Below are 19,882 nucleotides of genomic sequence, written 5' to 3'. Positions count from 1 at the left end.
CTGGGTAAGCGCAACCATCCCATTTAACAACGCTTGGTTCGAACTTTGACCTTTGGCTTGTCCTTTGAAGTCTGCGCCCTTCCATGTATATATCTGCGTTCAAAGGTTAATGTCACACAAACTCCACCCACTCCCACCCCATTCACATCAGTTCACCAGGAGCTCATTGGCTGAGTTCTGCACTTTCACCAAAAACTCCCATTAACAATCAATGAAGCTATTTACATTGCACAATGAATATCATATTTAAAATGTGTCAACAATTAATTTGATATAAGTGCAGCAGAGTGTGTGCGTGGTGAACAAAACTTATTTGGTATTCTTCTGAACAGCGACTAATTTAAATGCCTCCGATTGACCTTTGCATTCATTTGCTCATCTGTGATTGGCTATGATGCTCAACACTGCAAAAGCATGTTGTAAATAGAAACCTTTAGCACATTGGCAAATAGAATGCTAATAGTCCATTTTTATGATTAGTTCATTGTAATCACAATTATATTTTTGATTAATTGTGCAGCTCTACCTACATACAGAAGCTGGTTGATGTGGACAAATGTAAATTCTCCGTGTTGTGATTGGGTGATGATCCGCTTGACTTGATCTGATTGCATGTTAATGGCAAGTACAGGACCTTGTTCAAACCCCTATGGAGTGATTTGCTCAGAACTCATCACTCACGATCACAGGTGTGACAGTCGTAACAGGTGCACATGAGGCTCGGCTCTGTCAGAATCCTCATTATGTGTGATATCACAATCATCCCAGGAGAATGTTTGCCTGGAGATGACTATAGGAGACATACTCACACTGACAGTAAGTTAGACAAAATGAGCTGTTCCCAGGTGCCAGTGGGTTTGTGTTTGCGGTCAATGACACGGCTGCAGAGCCTGGTGGGGTGAGACTGTAAATCTGTGGTTGTGTGCCCAGGTGTAATACTCTAATGCGCTATGGCAGCAGATTGTGTGTTGTGGTTGGATGGAGGGTGTCTGAGTCAGCTGTGTGGTTTTATTTGAGTTCCCCCTCAGCAAAAACTGAACCATTTTATTCCCTTCAGACATCCTCCATCCTGTACTTTCTGGCACATATGCTTGTCTCACAAATGCACAGAAGGAAACGGGTAAATGTATCCGCCTTTGATCCTCCAAACCTGTTCTCCATCGAGGTCTCTGGCACCACATGGTTTCTTGATCACAACTTCATTTTGGCAACATGTGCAGTGTGGTCTTTCATTTTTGTTTCATTCAAATGCCATTTTTAGTGTTTCATTCAAATGTAGTGTATTACAACAGAACAGGGCTAAATAGGGAGTTATTGTAAAAATGACAATATACAAAGTCGACAACTATGCCTTTAAGAAATGAAGTGGAGATGCACCGAAATTAAACAGTAAACAACCTTAACCTTTTAACATTTTCTCTCAAATAATGTAGAGCATATTTTGGTAGATTAAAAGTGAGAAGAAAAAAAACCCTGTGAGTCAGACCAGGCTCTGATTTGCTCATTTTCTGACTCCTTCACTCTTACTGTCATTAAGCATAGACCATCTTGTTATTTGAGTCTATTGAACTTCATCACATTAATGGTAAAACAGAAGAAAAAAAGCATCCTCACAACATTACACACTGTAAATTTTAAATGCTATAGTAAAAACCTGTTTACCATATATGGTGAAAATTTTGTTTTTATGGTTTAACATCACATTATATGTAAATTTACTGTAAAATACTTTACAATTTATGAGTTTTGGAGATAAAAACTATGAATTATGCAATTTATGGTGAAAAAGAGTGAAAGAAAATTCCCATAAGTGACTGACTATGTACGATGAATCACCTGTATTTTTATGGTGGTATCAGTACATTTTAAAGTAAAAAGGAGATTTTGGTAGCTCAAGTAGCTTGGTAAATTAGAATAAATATAGGGTTTTTAAACCCTTCTTTTCTTAAAAACAGCTACACTATTGTTCAATTTTTCAAAACACGTTCAGAATTGATTTCTTGCCTTTTTACTTTGGGAAATCTCTACGGTAAGCCTAAAATAATGATTCTTATTTAGACCTGTTGGGTTAAATTTAGCGGGAAATTTCAGTCTCCCATCATTGGTCCTTGTGTGTTTACATGTCCATAAGTAAAGAAGGTCCATGTAACTTACAATTTTATGTCTCATCCACAGATGGCGATAGAGAGCCTTAAAGTCTGGTTACAGGTCAAATTAAAGGGTTAATGGAGTACACAGTTGTCTTTGCTCTTTTTTTAGAAGCGTTCCATACCAGGTTACTTTTCATTAAAAACAAGTCATTTGAATTCGCCCAAGCCTTATCATTCCTGACATTAGAAAGCATATCGAACTATCAACACACAAACACACTTGAAAGTTAATAGCGCTGTGTTTTGTATGCAGTGCTGTGAGGATGACTCAGACTTGCAAGAGCATTACTATGGTTGGATTTTGCTGCCAATTAAAATGCCCATGTGTGTGAGCAGTGTGTGGGTTGGTGGGGCTGCGCTCTTTCACACAAGAGAAGCCTCAGGGGATCATTAATCTAAAGCTAATAAGAGACCTGGTAATTGGGCATGTGGTTCAGTGTGTGCGCGTGTGTGTTTTGGGAGCGGGTGTAGTCATTATAGAAATACAGGCTTAATCACAAAAATGGACCTTGTGGACACTGGTAGGCAGCCTTCGGGGAGCATGTTGATTAATTAAAATGGTACCATTTCATGTGATCTATTTCAGTATATGTGTACTGATGACACAGGTCATTTTATTTTCACCATATGACCAATCTGCCCGGCGTGACGTGTGAAAACGGTGGTGTTCTCCATCAACACCTTCATTACTTAGCCTGCGTGATACGGCCGCCCACCCTGCATGCCTCTGTGAGTGACTCTGATTGGTGAGGAACAGGCCATGTGTGGGCAGAGAGGTGTCATTCTCATATTAGTGGCCCTCACACTGTGTGTACCTACACCCTGCCGTCCATTCCATGTCTCAGGGATGATGATAATGATGCTGATGGTGCCCACATAGTGTGGTCAAGGAATGTTTCATCCGTTACATCTAGCCACAGATAGAAGTGAGATGCGCACAGACGTGTTTCGTGCACGCTCCAACAGGGACGTTATGGATGCAAAACGGCATAAACACACGTACGCAAGCACCCACGTATGCAGACATCCTCTAACGGAGCTGCCCACACATCTAGCTGTGTCAATAAGTATTCATCTGTGGGAAAGATATAAAGTGAGGTAAGAGGGGATTCCTTCTGCGTAGTCTCTTTCACAACTTTGCTCTCCGCACCGCTGTAAAAAAAGCATGCGGTGGGAGATGTTACTCTTCTCTGAGCTGTGACGTCACAGTAAACGTTCAGGATGACTTCAAGAATGGAAATGATGCCAGATTTTTTGGCATGAAGCAACTGGATTAGTTCTTCATTTCAGGAGAGTGATTTGTACAACAAAAGCACTTGAAGTATTTCTTCGGTCAAAGCCCTCCTAAGAAATTATTTAGACTCAATTATAAATTCATGACATCCAGTGTTCAAAGCATTATTCTAACGTGGTCATATTCATGAGTCACCAGCTGTGTCCACAGCATCTGATGAAGTGCACTGAACTCTAAACTGCAAGCTTATTAACCTCTTAACCACAAATTTCTAACTTTCTGTCACAATACTACTTCTATCACAAAATAGCCATCAAATATGAACCTTAAGACTTTATAAAATATTGTAGCAAATTCTGTAATATGATAATTGATACCGCCCACTAATAAAAATATATATGTATGTAGGGGTGTGGCAGGTATCACTATTCATTATATACAGTGAGGAAAATAAGTATTTGAACACCCTGCTATTTTGCAAGTTCTCCCACTTAGAAATCATGGAGGGGTCTGAAATTATCATCGTAGGTGCATGTCCACTGTGAGAGACATAATCTAAAAAAAATCCAGAAATCACAATGTATGATTTTTTAACTATTTATTTGTATGATACAGCTGCAAATAAGTATTTGAACACCTGTCTATCAGCTAGAATTCTGACCCTCAAAGACCTGTTAGTCTGCCTTTAAAATGTCCACCTCCACTCCATTTATTATCCTAAATTAGATGCACCTGTTTGAGGTCGGTAGCTGCATAAAGACACCTGTCCACCCCATACAATCAGTAAGAATCCAACTACTAACATGGCCAAGACCAAAGAGCTGTCCAAAGACACTAGAGACAAAATTGTACACCTCCACAAGGCTGGAAAGGGCTACGGGAAATTGCCAAGCAGCTTGGTGAAAAAGGTCCACTGTTGGAGCAATCATTAGAAAATGGAAGAAGCTAAACATGACTGTCAATCTCCCTCGGACTGGGGCTCCATGCAAGATCTCACCGTGGGGTCTCAATGATCCTAAGAAAGGTGAGAAATCAGCCCAGAACTACACGGGAGGAGCTGGTCAATGACCTGAAAAGAGCTGGGACCACCGCTTCCAAGGTTACTGTTGGTAATACACTAAGACGTCATGGTTTGAAATCATGCATGGCACGGAAGGTTCCCCTGCTTAAACCAGCACATGTCCAGGCCCGACTTAAGTTTGCCAATGACCATTTGGATGATCCAGAGGAGTCATGGGAGAAAGTCATGTGGTCAGATGAGACCAAAATAGAACTTTTGGTCATAATTCCACTAAACGTGTTTGGAGGAAGAAGAATGATGAGTACCATCCCAAGAACACCATCCCTACTGTGAAGCATGGGGTGGTAGCATCATGCTTTGGGGGTGTTTTTCTGCACATGGGACAGGGCGACTGCACTGTATTAAGGAGAGGATGACCGGGGCCATGTATTGCGAGATTTTGGGGAACAACCTCCTTCCCTCAGTTAGAGCATTGAAGATGGGTCGAGGCTGGGTCTTCCAACATGACAATGACCAAGCACACAGCCAGGATAACCAAGGAGTGGCTCTGTAAGAAGCATATCAAGGTTCTGGCGTGGCCTAGCCAGTCTCCAGACCTAAACCCAATAGAGAATCTTTGAGGGAGCTCAAACTCCGTGTTTCTCAGCGACAGGCCAGAAACCTGACTGATCTAGAGAAGATCTGTGTGGAGGTGGGCCAAAATCCCTCCTGCAGTGTGTGCAAACCTGGTGAAAAACTACAGGAAACGTTTGACCTCTGTAATTGCAAACGAAGGCTACTGTACCAAATATTAACATTGATTTTCTCAGGTGTTCAAATACTTATTTGCAGCTGTATCATACAAATAAATAGTTTAAAAATCATACATTGTGATTTCTGGATTTTTTTTTTTATAGATTGTCTCTCACAGTGGACATGCACCTATGATGACAATTTCAGACCCCTCCATGATTTCTAAGTGGGAGAACTTGCAAAATAGCAGGGTGTTCAAATACTTATTTTCCTCACTGTATATATATATATATATATATATATATATATACACACACTATATTGCCAAAAGTATTGGGTCACCCCCTTCTAATGAACAGGTTTGACTACTTTAGTAATTTCCATGAGTACAAATCTTAATGTTTAAGCATATAATGATATTCTAGGGAATTGTGTGCTTCTAATTTTAAAGCAACAGTTTGGACAGGACCCTTTTCTATTCTAACATTACAATGCTATAAGGCAAGGTTCAAAAAGAAATGATTGATTTAGTCAGTGTGGAAGAACTTGACTGGTCTGCAGAAAGCCAAGTCCTAATCCAAGCTGAACACCTCTGGTGTGACTTTAAATGCAGATCTTGAGCCAAAAATTCTTTACCAAACACCGATAACAGAGGCATTGTCATGTCAGAATAGAAAAGGGTCCTGTCCAAACTGTTGCTGTAAAATTAGAAGCACACAATTCCCTAGAATATCATTATATGCTTAAACATTAAGATTTGTACTCATGGAAATTACTAAAGTAGTCAAACCTGTTCATTAGAAGGGGGTGACCCAATACTTTTGGCAATATAGTGTATATTAATGAACAGTGATACCTGCCACACCCTTTATAGCAGGTAAATAAACTTTTTTTTTTTTTTTTTTCATTTTATGTTAAAAAATATATTATAGAAAAAATATATTGTTGGCTCTTGAATGCTATTGATAGGAGGCCATAACCTTGCCCTGCGGTGGCACTTTACGGGCCCACTTAGGGGCAAAACGTTGGCCCCTTAGCGCTGGCCCTGCACAGGCAGCCCTCACTAGCCCCACACTATTAATCTACAACAGGGGTGCCCAACCCCGGGCCTGGAGATCTACCTTCCTGCAGAGTTCAGTACCAACCCTGATCAAACACACCTGTCTGTAATTATCAAGTGCTCCTTCAGATCCTAATTAGTTGGTTCAGTTGTGTTTGATCAGGGTTGGAGCTGAACTCTCCAGGAACAGGGCTGGGCACCCCTGATCTACAACAATACATCTGTTTCACTATCAATACTTTCCAGCTATAACTTAAGTCTTTGGGGAAAACAGTTATTATACATCTGAATTGGATGCAGTCACCACATAACTAATGTCTGTATTGTCAAAAATGTACAGTAGTCAAAGGGATTTCAAATCAGTTTATTAAATACAAAATAGAAAACATTAAATTTAGGTTAATACAGTTACATACAGCCAAAAATGTAAATACACAAAAGTAAAAAAAAAAAAAGAATGCAAACAAAGCAATGTAAAGGCCATACATACAAGTAACATCTCTGCAAAAAAACACATCTTTACTTTAGACTGGGTTTGAAATGACACAGCACAATGTGCTCAGCAGGTGAGCCATGCGGCTACTGCTGCTTGTCATTGATAACTCCCTCTACCCCCATGGCTTTACTTAAGGAAACCTAAAACACCCTAGCACCCCTAGTGGTAAGGAAGAAAACTGCCCACAAAATTCTTGTTAACAGGCTCATGTCTGTTACACCTCAAATATGACTCATGAGACCCACTTTCCTGCAGAGTTTAGCTACAACTTGATCAAACTCACCCAACTGTGATTTTCTAATGATCCTGAAGACATTGATTAGCATGCTCGGGTGTGTTTGATTAAGGTTAGAACTAAACTCTGCAGGAGAATGAATCTCGTGAGCCAGATTTGAGGATCCCTGGCCTATTTGAAACAACAGGTTCTGGAAAGGTCTCTTTTGGTTTAAGCCATTCCAGTTCAATTAAGTGGCTAAAGAATGGCCAGTCAATGTTAGTATTCTCCTAGTTGCATTACAGGGCTGCCTACACCAAACCTGCATGGGCCCAAAGGTACAACAGTTGCTCTGGGCCCAACGGGCTGGCCCACACTGGGCCATCATTGGATTAATGTGGCCAAAGCTGTGGGCCTCGCCTGGGCAAGCCCGCACTGGGCCTGTTTAGGTTTGGTGTGGGCTGGCCCTAGTCCACTGTGCCCGCAAAAAGCCAGCATGGGGCATGTTTGCAGGGTGATGACCAGCTGGTATTTGGGTTTGAAATGTTCTTCCTCGTCAAATTTTCCTTTCACAAGTTCACAGTATACAAAAAAAAAAAAAAAAAAGATTTTAATTTAGCTAGAGTGCAATTGATTAACTCTTACATAATGTTAATTAAAAAAATAATAATAATAACAACACTCTAGTCAGTCCACTATTTAGAGACTGGTACACAAATAAACAACCAAAATTCTGGTATACTTGCAGTAAGGGATACAGACACCACAACTTACGTAAATCAATGGAGAAAGATTTTACTAGGAGCTCATGTGTTCAGATTTCTTGGATGTTTTAGCTCACACACAATGGGACACAGCTGAGACTGACACTGTGGAACTCATTTAATGTCCACCTGTTTTCTATAAACTTTTCATTACCTCTGTATAAAACGTGTGTCTTACCAAAGCAGCAATGGCCACAGCTGACAAGGAGAGAGGCGAAGAGTCTTCACCCTGAAAGCACATATTAATCCGTGCTGCTCCCTCTGGGCTCTGGGAACCTGTTACAGAGAAGTGTGAAGTTACACATTCACAATGCTTACACCATATTCAAAGATACAACACCATGACTTCGGAAAAAGAGCATATACTCCATCCGGAAGGGCAAATGCAGCCGTTTGGAGGAAATGTGCAGGCCACATGGACTAAACAATGTAAAAGTAAGTCATAAACAAGTTAATTTCCTCAGTGGTTCCAGAGCAGTAGGCTGTGTCAGCAAGATGATAGGCTAATGTGCATCCCATGTGACAATCATTTCAGATGCTTTGATGTGATAACTAAACAAACTTTCACATGAGAATCACAGTAATGCTCTCGGCTTTAGTGGTACAATGGATGAGTGGAATTAACAGGAAAAACTCCATGTTTAATGCAGTGTTTTTATTGCCCTTGATCTTCCGCGGCTCTTATCGCTCCTTTCCTATAGATGAGTCATAGAGGCATCAGAGGTAGCTTCTTCAATCAATAGGCTTTTTCATGTGGTGGGATGTTGACGTCCACCAGCCTCCTACCGATCTCTAGATCAAGGTGACCTCTGGGGCACAAACCGCTGCTCCCTGGTGTTTAGTTCGTCATGACGGTGACAAAGCAGTGCACCTCTGGGACATCTGTGATGCTGGACCTTTTTTCATGCTAATGCAAAGCATAGAAACTAAATTGATACTGTTAAAGGAATAGTTCACCCAAAAATAAACATTTGCTGTAAATACTCAACCTCAGGCCATCTAAGATGTAGATGAATTTGTTCTTCACTGGAACAGATTTGGAGGAATTTAGCATTACATCACTTGCTCACCAGTGGATCCTCTGCATTGAATGGGTGCCGTCAGAATCCATCCAGTCCATCTGTCTTGTGAAGTGAAAACAACAAATCTATCATTAAAACAAATGATGTGCACAGAAAAAAAAAAAAAAAAAACTTTTATAAGCACTGCAATGTTCTGAACTGTTCATTTTGACTTCACTGTGATTTTCAACCTGTTTAAACATGCAGTAAGAAATAACTTTTAATGCATAGTGGCTTTCTTGTTGGCTCTCTCATTGACTTGCTCAATGCTTGTACATCTATCACATGAAAATCTGCTAGATACTAATTCATTTTCACAGGCTTTTTCCAAGCAGCAGATGTGAAAACATTTCCATTTGATAGAGCTTCAGACATGTGGTTTCAGTCAAGTCTGAAGTATGCATGTCGTCCACTCTAGAAAAGTGCTCTTCACTGCTCTGTGGTGAGAAAAATCATTCCCAGCTCAAATCTTTCAACTGTTCGCCTTGCAGTCAACAATTTATGTCTCTTATGATTCTATTATGATTGGCAATTTGATTGGCAGTTTGTAACAAATGCAGTATTTGTGCTGTATTGAAACATTTGACTGTATTGTACAGGTGCATCTCAATAAATTAGAATGTCGTGGAAAAGTTCATTTTATTTCAGTAATTCAACTCAAATTGTGAAACTCGTGTATTAAATAAATTCAATGCACACAGACTGAAGTAGTTTAAGTCTTTGGTTCTTTTAATTGTGATGATTTTGGCTCACATTTAACAAAAACCCACCAATTCAACAAATTAGAATATGGTGACATGCCAATCACCTAATCAACTCAAAACACCTGCAAAGGTTTCCTGAGCCTTCAAAATGGTCTCTCAGTTTGGTTCACTAGGCTACACAATCATGGGGAAGACTGCTGATCTGACAGTTGTCCAGAAGAAAATCATTGACACCCTTCACAAGGAGGGTAAGCCACAAACATTCATTGCCAAAGAAGCTGGCTGTTCACAGAGTGCTGTATCCAAGCATGTTAACAGAAAGTTGAGTGGAAGGAAGAAAAAGATGCACAACCAACCGAGAGAACCGCAGCCTTATGAGGATTGTCAAGCGAAATCGATTCAAGAATTTGGGTGAACTTCACAAGGAATGGACTGAGGCTGGGGTCAAGGCATCAAGAGTCACCACACACAGACGTGTCAAGGAATTTGGCTACAGTTGTCGTATTCCTGTTGTTAAGCCACTCCTGAACCACAGACAACGTCAGAGGCGTCTCACCTGGGCTAAGGAGAATAAGAACTGGACTGTTGCCCAGTGGTCCAAAGACCTCTTTTCAGATGAGAGCAAGTTTTGTATTTCATTTGGAAACCAAGGTCCTAAAGTCTGGAGGAAGGGTGGAGAAGCTCATAGCCCAAGTTTCTTGAAGTCCAGTGTTAAGTTTCCACAGTCTGTGATGATTTGGGGTGCAATGTCATCTGCTGGTGTTGGTCCATTGTGTTTTTTGAAAACCAAAGTCACTGCACCCGTTTACCAAGAAATTTTGGAGCACTTCATGATTCCTTCTGCTGACCAGCTTTTTAAAGATGCTGATTTCATTTTCTAGCAGGATTTGGCACCTGCTCACACTGCCAAAAGCACCAAAAGTTGGTAAAATGACCATGGTGTTGGTGTGCTTGACTGGCCAGCAAACTCACCAGACCTGAACCCCATAGAGAATCTATGGGTTATTGTCAAGAGGAAAATGAGAAACAAGAGACCAAAAAATGCAGATGAGCTGAAGGCCACTGTCAAAGAAACCCGGGCTTCCATACCACCTCAGCAGTGCCACAAACTGATCACCTCCATGCCACGCCGAATTGAGGCGGTAATTAAAGCAAATGGAGCCCCTACCAAGTATTGAGTACATATACAGTAAATGAACATACTTTCCAGAAGGCCAACAATTCACTAAAAATGTTTTTTTTTAATTGGTCTTATGAAGTATTCTAATTTGTTGAGATAGTGAATTGGTGGGTTTTTGTTAAATGTGAGCCAAAATCATCACAATTAAAAGAACCAAAGACTTAAACTACTTCAGTCTGTGTGCGTTGAATTTATTTAATACACAAGTTTCACAATTTGAGTTGAATTACTGAAATAAATGAACTTTTCCACGACATTCTAATTTATTGAGATACACCTGTATGTCCTTTTTCTTTCATATTGTATAATCTTGTTGACCAGAGACAAAATTATTAAAACAACACATGATGCCTGACCTCTGAAAACTTGTTCAACACATTGTGTATAAAGGAGACATAGACATATCCCTAATGCTAGTATGGCATTATAATGCTAGAGGACAGTATGACAGATATTTTGTGGTTAAAAGGAATCAGGGGTATATTAAATTGAAGTGAATTTGAACTTTACCTAAGTAATATTGAAACTAAATACTTGTACTGAATTGTATTTTTAATGACAAAAGTCCTACTTTTTACAACTTAATTTATACCAATACAAAAAAATATATATTCATACTATTTCATTTAGACCAGTTCTCAACCCAAGGGCCTGGGCCCGCAGCCTTAAAGAGGCATTAAAATGATTTAAAAATGAAAAACAAGCTTTAAAATAAGCAAAAACTGATATTTCCTATTTTAATGACTCCCTCAACAACGGTCTTGGAAAAACCTCGATAAATGAAATGCTAATTTTAAATATGATTGATTTCTAGACCTAGAAAAGTGATGTAAATTAATCAAATCTTGTAACACTATGGGCACTTTATGCATTTTCTAGTTATGGCAAGCTCTAAAAAATTATTCCAGATGGAAATTGTGAGTAAAAATATTTTTAGAAGTCATATGTTTACAGAATGTTTTACAACATTGCTGTTACAGCTAATTCACTTTAGACCTAACTCTGCTCATTGGTCCTTATAAAGAGCCAGGACAACATTATTTTGTAAAATTATAGACATTGCCATGGATGGATGAACATGACTCAAGTATGTCACACTAAACAACTACACTGAAGTATAAAACAAACTTAGAATTTAGGTTCCGTAAACCATTCTGAACTGTATTTGGGAAGGACAGTGGGAATATAACTATTGCCTTCTGATCTTCCAGGATAAGACAGGAGCTCGATGGGGTAAAATGTGCACTACTTTTGCAACTTGGGTGAGAAGCTCTTAATGTGATCAGTGTAAGAACATCTGCTGAAGACAGAACTCACATGACACAGAATCTGTTACAGAATTAGCAACTGTTCACACCGCCACACACATCTGCATTTTAATCATTCACAGACTGAGATTTTAATAGATTAAAAGATTTTAGATCTGTATGTTTTTGTTTTTATGTAACAGAGGGATACAGTTTATTGAGCAATGTAAGCTGAAATCATGAGCTTGGATCTATATTTTATCTTCTTAAACTAATCAACTGTCATTTCCTCTGCATTCTGTGCCTTGCCAGAACCCTGTGCCTTTTTCCTCTGACTGGACGCATTGTGCTTTTTTAATGTTAAACTGAATGTGTTTTCTGTTTTGTATGGAAATCTTAAAGGAGTAGTTCACCAAAAATTAAAATTTGCTTAAATTTACTCACCCGCAGACCATCCAAGACGTAGATGAGTTTGTTTCTTCATCAGAACAAATTTGGAGAAATTTAGCATTGCATCATATGCCCACCAGTCAGTGTATCCTGTGCAGTGAATGGGTGCCGTCAGAATGAGAGTCCAAACAGCTGATAAAAACACCACAAGTAATCCACATGACTCAAATCCATCATCTAATGTTAATAATTTGAAAAGCTGGGTGTTTGTAAGAAACAAATCCATCATTAAGGCATTTTAACTTTAAACCATTGCTTCTAGACTGAGTATCCATGAGTCCATAATAATGCTTCCTCCAGTGAAATCGCCCCTGTTGTTCTCTCATATCAAAATCCACCAACATATTTGTTTAGAAATGTTTTGGATTTTTAAACTTGTAAACAGTGCTTGATCTGTGCATATTTCTCTCCTTATTCAGATTAGATTACTTTTTTCACTGGAGAAAGCAATGCATGAACAGGGGACTCATATTTTAGCTGGAAGCAATGGTTTGAAGTTTAAAACATTTTAATGATGGATTTGTCTCAAACACTCAGCTTTTGGCTTCACAAGACTTTACTTGATGGACTGGAGGGTGAGTAAATTTCTATCAAATCTTCATATTTGGGTGAACTACTTCTTTAACTGGTCAAAAAGGTTGTTGCAGGTTTACAACAGCCAAAAGAACTGCATAATGTTCAGTTCCTAACAAACGTTTCCTTATTTTGTAGTGATAATGTGAAATGCAGTTTTGAATGACCAACACCTTGTTCCCAGTAAAGTTAAAAAGTAAAAAGTCAGCGAATGAGAGAATATAAGTGTATGTGAGAGGGGATTTTTACAGCTTTACAGCAGCCAATCTCAGATCCCTGGAAAACCGCTCAAATCCACAGGGAGAGTTAAGTGAAAAAAGTTTCAACAGCTGACAGAAATGGTTAAGCTCTTTTCCTGTGCCGCTGATCTCTGCAGAAACACTTCACGGTATCATGCCTTTTGAATTTCAAGACAAAAGGTGAAATTTTAGAGGATGTGAGGTGTGAAAATATCTTTGAAACACCGTGAACAGCTGGCCATAATTCATCCCAGGATATTCTCTCTCACTCAGGCTCTTTGTTTTGATTAGGCAATCATGAGAGGTAAATAATGAGCGCATGCAAATGAAGGCTTTTACAATGCCAGGATGAATTGTGTGGCTTTCATGGAAGAAGTGTGGTCGTCTTTACACAGATACAGCACCTCCTGGGGAAAAAACATACTAACTACAAAGCGGCTCCCACATACTCGAGCCCAAAACCATAAATCTCTTCCCTCTGGCTCTCTTCCAGTTTTCCAGCTCATGACTGCAGGTATTGCAGTTTGGAGACTTTTAAATGTAGGTTTCTCTAAAGTTGTATGTCCTCCAAAATGTGTATATTATCAATAGCATTAAATGTTTTAACATGATTTGCTATGGGAAAACTATTACACAGCGTACCATATTTCCTGATGCTTTGTAAGACTCATGACTTCAAATCTCATATTACAATAACCCAGCTAAGTGGTTAAAAAAAAAAAAATCATAAATTTATGGCTATGTTTGTGTAGGGAATCAATAAACGTTAAATATTTGAAATAAAATGTTTGAATATTTGATACATTAAATCGCAAATAAGACTATTTTTCAGAAATCATTACAATATGACAATTTGGTGCTGAAGAAACATTTCTTCTTATTATTATTCATTTTGAAAAGAGTTGTGCTATGTAATATTTTTATATTCCCATTACCATACTACCATTCTGAATTTTGGGTAAGCAAGATTTTTAATAATAATAATAATAATAATAATAAACTTTTATCCAACAAAGGATGCATTAAATCGATCAACCGTAAAGACAATTATAATGTTACAAAATATTTCTATTTTAAATAAATGCTGTTCTTTTGAAATTAATTTAATTCATTAAAGAATTCTAAAAAGAATTCTTAGTAAAGTTTTCACAAACATACTAAGCAGCAAAAAAGGTTTATAATAACCATTATTATTAATTGAGCACCAATAACAATTGATGATAACCGATAATCAAATATTAGTAAATATCAGTATTAAAGAATCAGTATCAGTATTTGGTGAGCATAAAAGACGTCTTTCAAAAACATTCAATTATTGACCGACAGTGTGTGTCAAAATGTCTTTGCAGTACATTTTACGTAACATTTATTAACATTTCCTTCAACTTTAAGACATTGATTTGCAATGCATATTTAAAAATATGGGTAAATATCTTATCTTATCTTATATTATCTTATCTTATCTATCTATCTATCCATATATATATATATATATATATATATATATATATATATATATAAATAAATGAACTTTTCCATGACATTCTAATTTATTGAGATGCACCTGTATGTGTGTGTATATATATATATATATATATATATATATATATATATATATATATATATCAGTGGGTATGGAAAGTATTCAGACCCCTTAAATTTTTCACTCTTTGTTATATTGTAGCCATTTGCTAAAATCATTTGTTCATTTTTTTTCCCTCATTAATGTACACACAGCACCCCATATTGACAGAAAAACACAGAATTGTTGACATTTTTGCAGATTTATTAAAAAAAGAAAAACTGAAATCACATGGTCCTAAGTATTCAGACCCTTTGCTGTGACACTCATATATTTAACTCAGGTGCTGTCCATTTCTTCTGATCATCCTTGAGATGGTTCTACACCTTCATTTGAGTCCAGCTGTGTTTGATTATACTGATTGGACTTGATTAGGAAAGCCACACACCTGTCTATATAAGACCTTACAGCTCACAGTGCATGTCAGAGCAAATGAGAATCATGAGGTCAAAGGAACTGCCTGAAGAGCTCAGAGAAAGAATTGTGGCAAGGCACAGATCTGGCCAAGGATACAAAAAAATTTCTGCTGCACTTAAGGTTCCTAAGAGCACAGTGGCCTCCATAATCCTTAAATGGAAGACGTTTGGGACGACCAGAACCCTTCCTAGAGCTGGCCGTCCGGCTAAACTGAGCTATCGGGGGAGAAGAGCCTTGGAGAGAGAGGTAAAGAAGAACCCAAAGATCACTGTGGCTGAGCTCCAGAGATGCAGTCGGGAGATGGGAGAAAGTTGTAGAAAGTCAACCATCACTGCAGCCCTCCACCAGTCGGGGCTTTATGGCAGAGTGGCCTGACGGAAGCCTCTCCTCAGTGCAAGACACATGAAAGCCCGCATGGAGTTTGCTAAAAAACACCTGAATAAGATTCTCTGGCCTGATGAGACCAAGATAGAACTTTTTGGCCTTAATTCTAAGCGGTGTGTGTGGAGAAAACCAGGCACTGCTCATCACCTGTCCAATACAGTCCCAACAGTGAAGCATGGTGGTGGCAGCATCATGCTGTGGGGGTGTTTTTCAGCTGCAGGGACAGGACGACTGGTTGCAATCGAGGGAAAGATGAATGCGGCCAAGTACAGGGATATCCTGGACGAAAACCTTCTCCAGAGTGCTCAGGACCTCAGACTGGGCCGACGGTTTACCTTCCAACAAGACAATGACCATAAGCACACAGCTAAAATAACGAAGGAGTGGCTTCACAACAACTCTGTGACTGTTCTTGAATGTCCCACCCAGAGCCCTGACTTAAACCCAATTGAGCATCTCTGGAGAGACCTAAAAATGGCTGTCCACCAACGTTTACCATCCAACCTGACAGAACTGGAGAGGATCTGCAAGGAGGAATGGCAGAGGATCCCCAAATCCAGGTGTGAAAAACTTGTTGCATCTTTCCCAAAAAGACTCATGGCTGTATTAGATCAAAAGGGTGCTTCTACTAAATACTGAGCAAAGGGTCTGAATACTAGGACCATGTGATATTTCAGTTTTTCTTTTTTAATAAATCTGCAAAAATGTCAACAATTCTGTGTTTTTCTGTCAATATAGGGTGCTGTGTGTACATTAACGAGGGAAAAAAATGAACTTAAATGATTTTAGCAAATGGCTGCAATATAACAAAGAGTGAAAAATTTAAGGGGGTCTGAATACTTACCGTTCCCACTGTATATATATGTCGTGGAAAATTTCATTTATTTCAGTAATTCAACTCAAATTGTGAAACTCGTGTATTAAATAAATTCAATGCACACAGACTGAAGTAGTTTAAGCTTTTGGTTCTTTTAATTGTGATGATTTTGGCTCACATTTAACAAAAACCCACCAATTCACTATCTCAATTAATTAGAATATGCTGACATGCTAATCAACTCAAAACACCTGCAAAGGTTTCCTGAGCCTTCAAAATGGTCTCTCAGTTTGGTTCACTAGGCTACACAATCATGGGGAAGACTGCTGATCTGACAGTTGTCCAGAAGACAATCATTGACACCCTTCACAAGGAGGGTAAGCCACAAACATTCATTGCCAAAGAAGCTGGCTGTTCACAGAGTGCTGTATCCAAGCATGTTAACAGAAAGTTGAGTGGAAGGAAAAAGTGTGGAAGAAAAAGATGCACAACCAACCGAGAGAACCGCAGTCTTATGAGGATTGTCAAGCAAAATCAATTCAAGAATTTGGGTGAACTTCACAAGGAATGGACTGAGGCTGGGGTCAAGGCATCAAGAGCCACCACACACAGATGTGTCCAGGAATTTGGCTACAGTTGTCGTATTCCTCTTGTTAAGCCACTCCTGAACCACAGACAACGTCAGAGGCGTCTTACCTGGGCTAAGGAGAAGAAGAACTGGACTGTTGCCCAGTGGTCCAAAGACCTCTTTTCAGATGAGAGCAAGTTTTGTATTTCATTTGGAAACCAAGGTCCTAAAGTCTGGAGGAAGGGTGGAGAAGCTCATAGCCCAAGTTGCTTGAAGTCCAGTGTTAAGTTTCCACAGTCTGTGATGATTTGGGGTGCAATGTCATCTGCTGGTGTTGGTCCATTGTGTTTTTTGAAAACCAAAGTCACTGCACCCGTTTACCAAGAAATTTTGGAGCACTTCATGCTTCCTTCTGCTGACCAGCTTTTTAAAGATGCTGATTTCATTTTCCAGCAGGATTTGGCACCTGCTCACACTGCCAAAAGCACCAAAAGTTGATTAAATGACCATGGTGTTGGTGTGCTTGACTGGCCAGCAAACTCACCAGACCTGAACCTTGTCAAGAGGAAAATGAGAAACAAGAGACCAAAAATGCAGATGAGCTGAAGGCCACTGTCAAAGAAACCTGGGCTTCCATACCACCTCAGCAGTGCCACAAACTGATCACCTCCATGATACATATACAGTAAATGAACATAACAACAATTCACTAAAAATGTTTTTTTATTGGTCTTATGAAGTATTCTAATTTGTTGAGATAGTGAATTGGTGGGTTTTTGTTAAATGTGAGCCAAAATCATCACAATTAAAAGAACCAAAGACTTAAACTATTTCAGTCTGTGTGCATTGAATTGATTTAATACACGAGTTTCACAATTTGAGTTGAATTACTGAAATAAATGAAATTTTCCACAACATTCTAATTTCTTGAGATGCACCTATGCTACACACACACACACACACACACACACACACACACACAGAGATGTCCTCACTTTACAGATGTTCTCATCAAACATTCAGATGCAATAGCATCCAGTTGTTTTACTATTAGAAATTAACCCTTCCAATATATATGTATATACAAGGAGGCTTCTTTGTTTCTTTGTTCACAAGATGCTTCTGAAGGAGAGCAGAGAACTGGGACAGGCTAGAGGTTAACTGAGTACTCGAGTGATCCTGGAGAGATGCTGTTAGGACGGCTCCTACAGGCCGCTTTGACAGAAATGACAGACCAGTGCAAATAATAGCTCAGGACAAAAAGCGCAAATGTTACTTCTCCAATTAATAGAACGGGTTTGCAACAATCATTGCCAAATGAAAGGAGGTCAATGAGATTATATTTTTCAGTAAAACGGCTATTCATCACATTGCAACAGCTTCTGCCCTGTCTGTCTCAGTACACACTTGATTGAGCAGTTGATGGTCCATTCCTTCATTTATCCAGTCAAACTCAGTGTAAAGGATGAGAATTAGTAAGTGGAGACATACTTAGCACCGGCCCATTAATGCCTCTGGCTTGTTGCCCATGTGAAGTAAATGGACAGGACAAATGTATGCCGAAAAGAGGTTCAGACGGCAGTGAATACAGAACATTGTGTGCATCAGCTACAAAGTATTGTGAACTTTCTTTTTTTTAATAATACTAAAAAAAAATCCCATTGATTGCAGAGACAAAGAAGCTGCTGGTGGAGAAAATGTGGGTCTACACGTGCTGACCCAAGTGCAAGGGTTGACAGGTCTGTGGTCACAGTTCAGCCACAGCAGAATTGGGACATTTCAGTTTGGTTAATTAGTGTCCCTGGACGTTCCCCAAAAGGGGCTCAGACGCCAATGTGCTCAATGTGTCCTCTAATTGCTTTCTGTGTAAATGTATAAGTCTATATGTTTGTCATTTTAGATTTCTGTGCTCAAAATATCAACTGTTTAGAGAAAATCAGACGTTTATGATATACATTACACTTCAGCTAAAAGTGTTGGCTAAATGAATATTCTTCAGTCCATAATTTATGTTGCAGATATTCAATAAAGCATTAATTTTGTAGTTCATGAATACACTTTTATACCGTGCAGCCATTGCAAAGATTACTTTGCTAAAATCTTTGAATACATGTTTGTGCAAGCAGTCTATGAAATTATATGGCAATTTTATGAAACGAATGAAGCTTGATAAGAGGAGCTTAAAAAGCTGCATGTATTAGCCTGTTCATAATGCATGTCTAAGCAGCGCATATTTATTTGTGAGCCTACTTTTGCCACACTTATTATGCAGAACACAGCAGAAAGTAACTTGAAAATCCATTCATTACCATTACAAGCAATATGAAAAAATTGGATTGAACTATTCACTCACTGTTTAAAAGACATCAGCAAGTTCTACACTCCGTGACAAACACACAAACATCTTGCTCTTCAGTACATCTGACTGAATCTAGATGATTCACTTCATAAGTAGATTCTGGGGTTTGGGTTTTTTGGGGTATGTAAATTCATTTGGATGAATACGTTCCACTCCCTTATGCAGACTGCCATATGACTTCACAAGCAAGTTGTCTGTCTACAAAAACATTTTATAATAATTACAATAATTTCTCTACTGCTTGCTGTTTGACCTGACAATCATCATGATGATCCTGGCGTCTCATTAATCTCTGGGAGTATCACTCATTGTAAATTGCTGTCATGAACTAATACAAATTGGGAGTGTCCACTGTCTGGAGGACCTCATTAAATGTTCATTCCGATTCTGCATCTGTGGGACAGAAGCGCTTTAGACATTTGGGAAGACCTGTGCTGTGTGATAGACGGTGCACAGGATATATTAATCAACAGTTGTGTCTCTGTGGTGTCATTCACTCGGCTGTGCTCATACCTGAAGGGCAGGTATCATTATCCACTGAACTCTCACAAGGATACATTTGGAGCAATGTTGCACTAAGTTTAGTCAAATGAACTAAAGTCAGTTAATAAATGCTTTTTTCCCCTAATT

At 38.9% G+C, this 19,882-nt stretch overlaps 1 protein-coding gene across 1 annotated transcript in view; it reads left to right on the top strand.

Moving 5' to 3' along the window:
- The first annotated feature begins 7,860 nt into the window (after window positions 1-7,860).
- Window positions 7,861-19,882, top strand: part of fbxl7 (F-box and leucine-rich repeat protein 7) — a 66,815-nt gene continuing 54,793 nt past the window's right edge. The window contains exon 1 of the mRNA XM_058745660.1: window positions 7,861-8,106. Coding sequence (XP_058601643.1) covers window positions 8,013-8,106 — 94 coding nt within the window. The 5' untranslated portion in view covers window positions 7,861-8,012. The remainder of the gene's footprint in view (window positions 8,107-19,882) is intronic.

Source organism: Onychostoma macrolepis, chromosome 02, assembly GCF_012432095.1.
Source record: "Onychostoma macrolepis isolate SWU-2019 chromosome 02, ASM1243209v1, whole genome shotgun sequence".
NCBI lineage: Eukaryota > Metazoa > Chordata > Actinopteri > Cypriniformes > Cyprinidae > Onychostoma > Onychostoma macrolepis.
The sequence above is the reverse complement of the archived record's forward strand: the minus strand, read 5'-3'. Positions and strand labels throughout refer to the sequence as shown.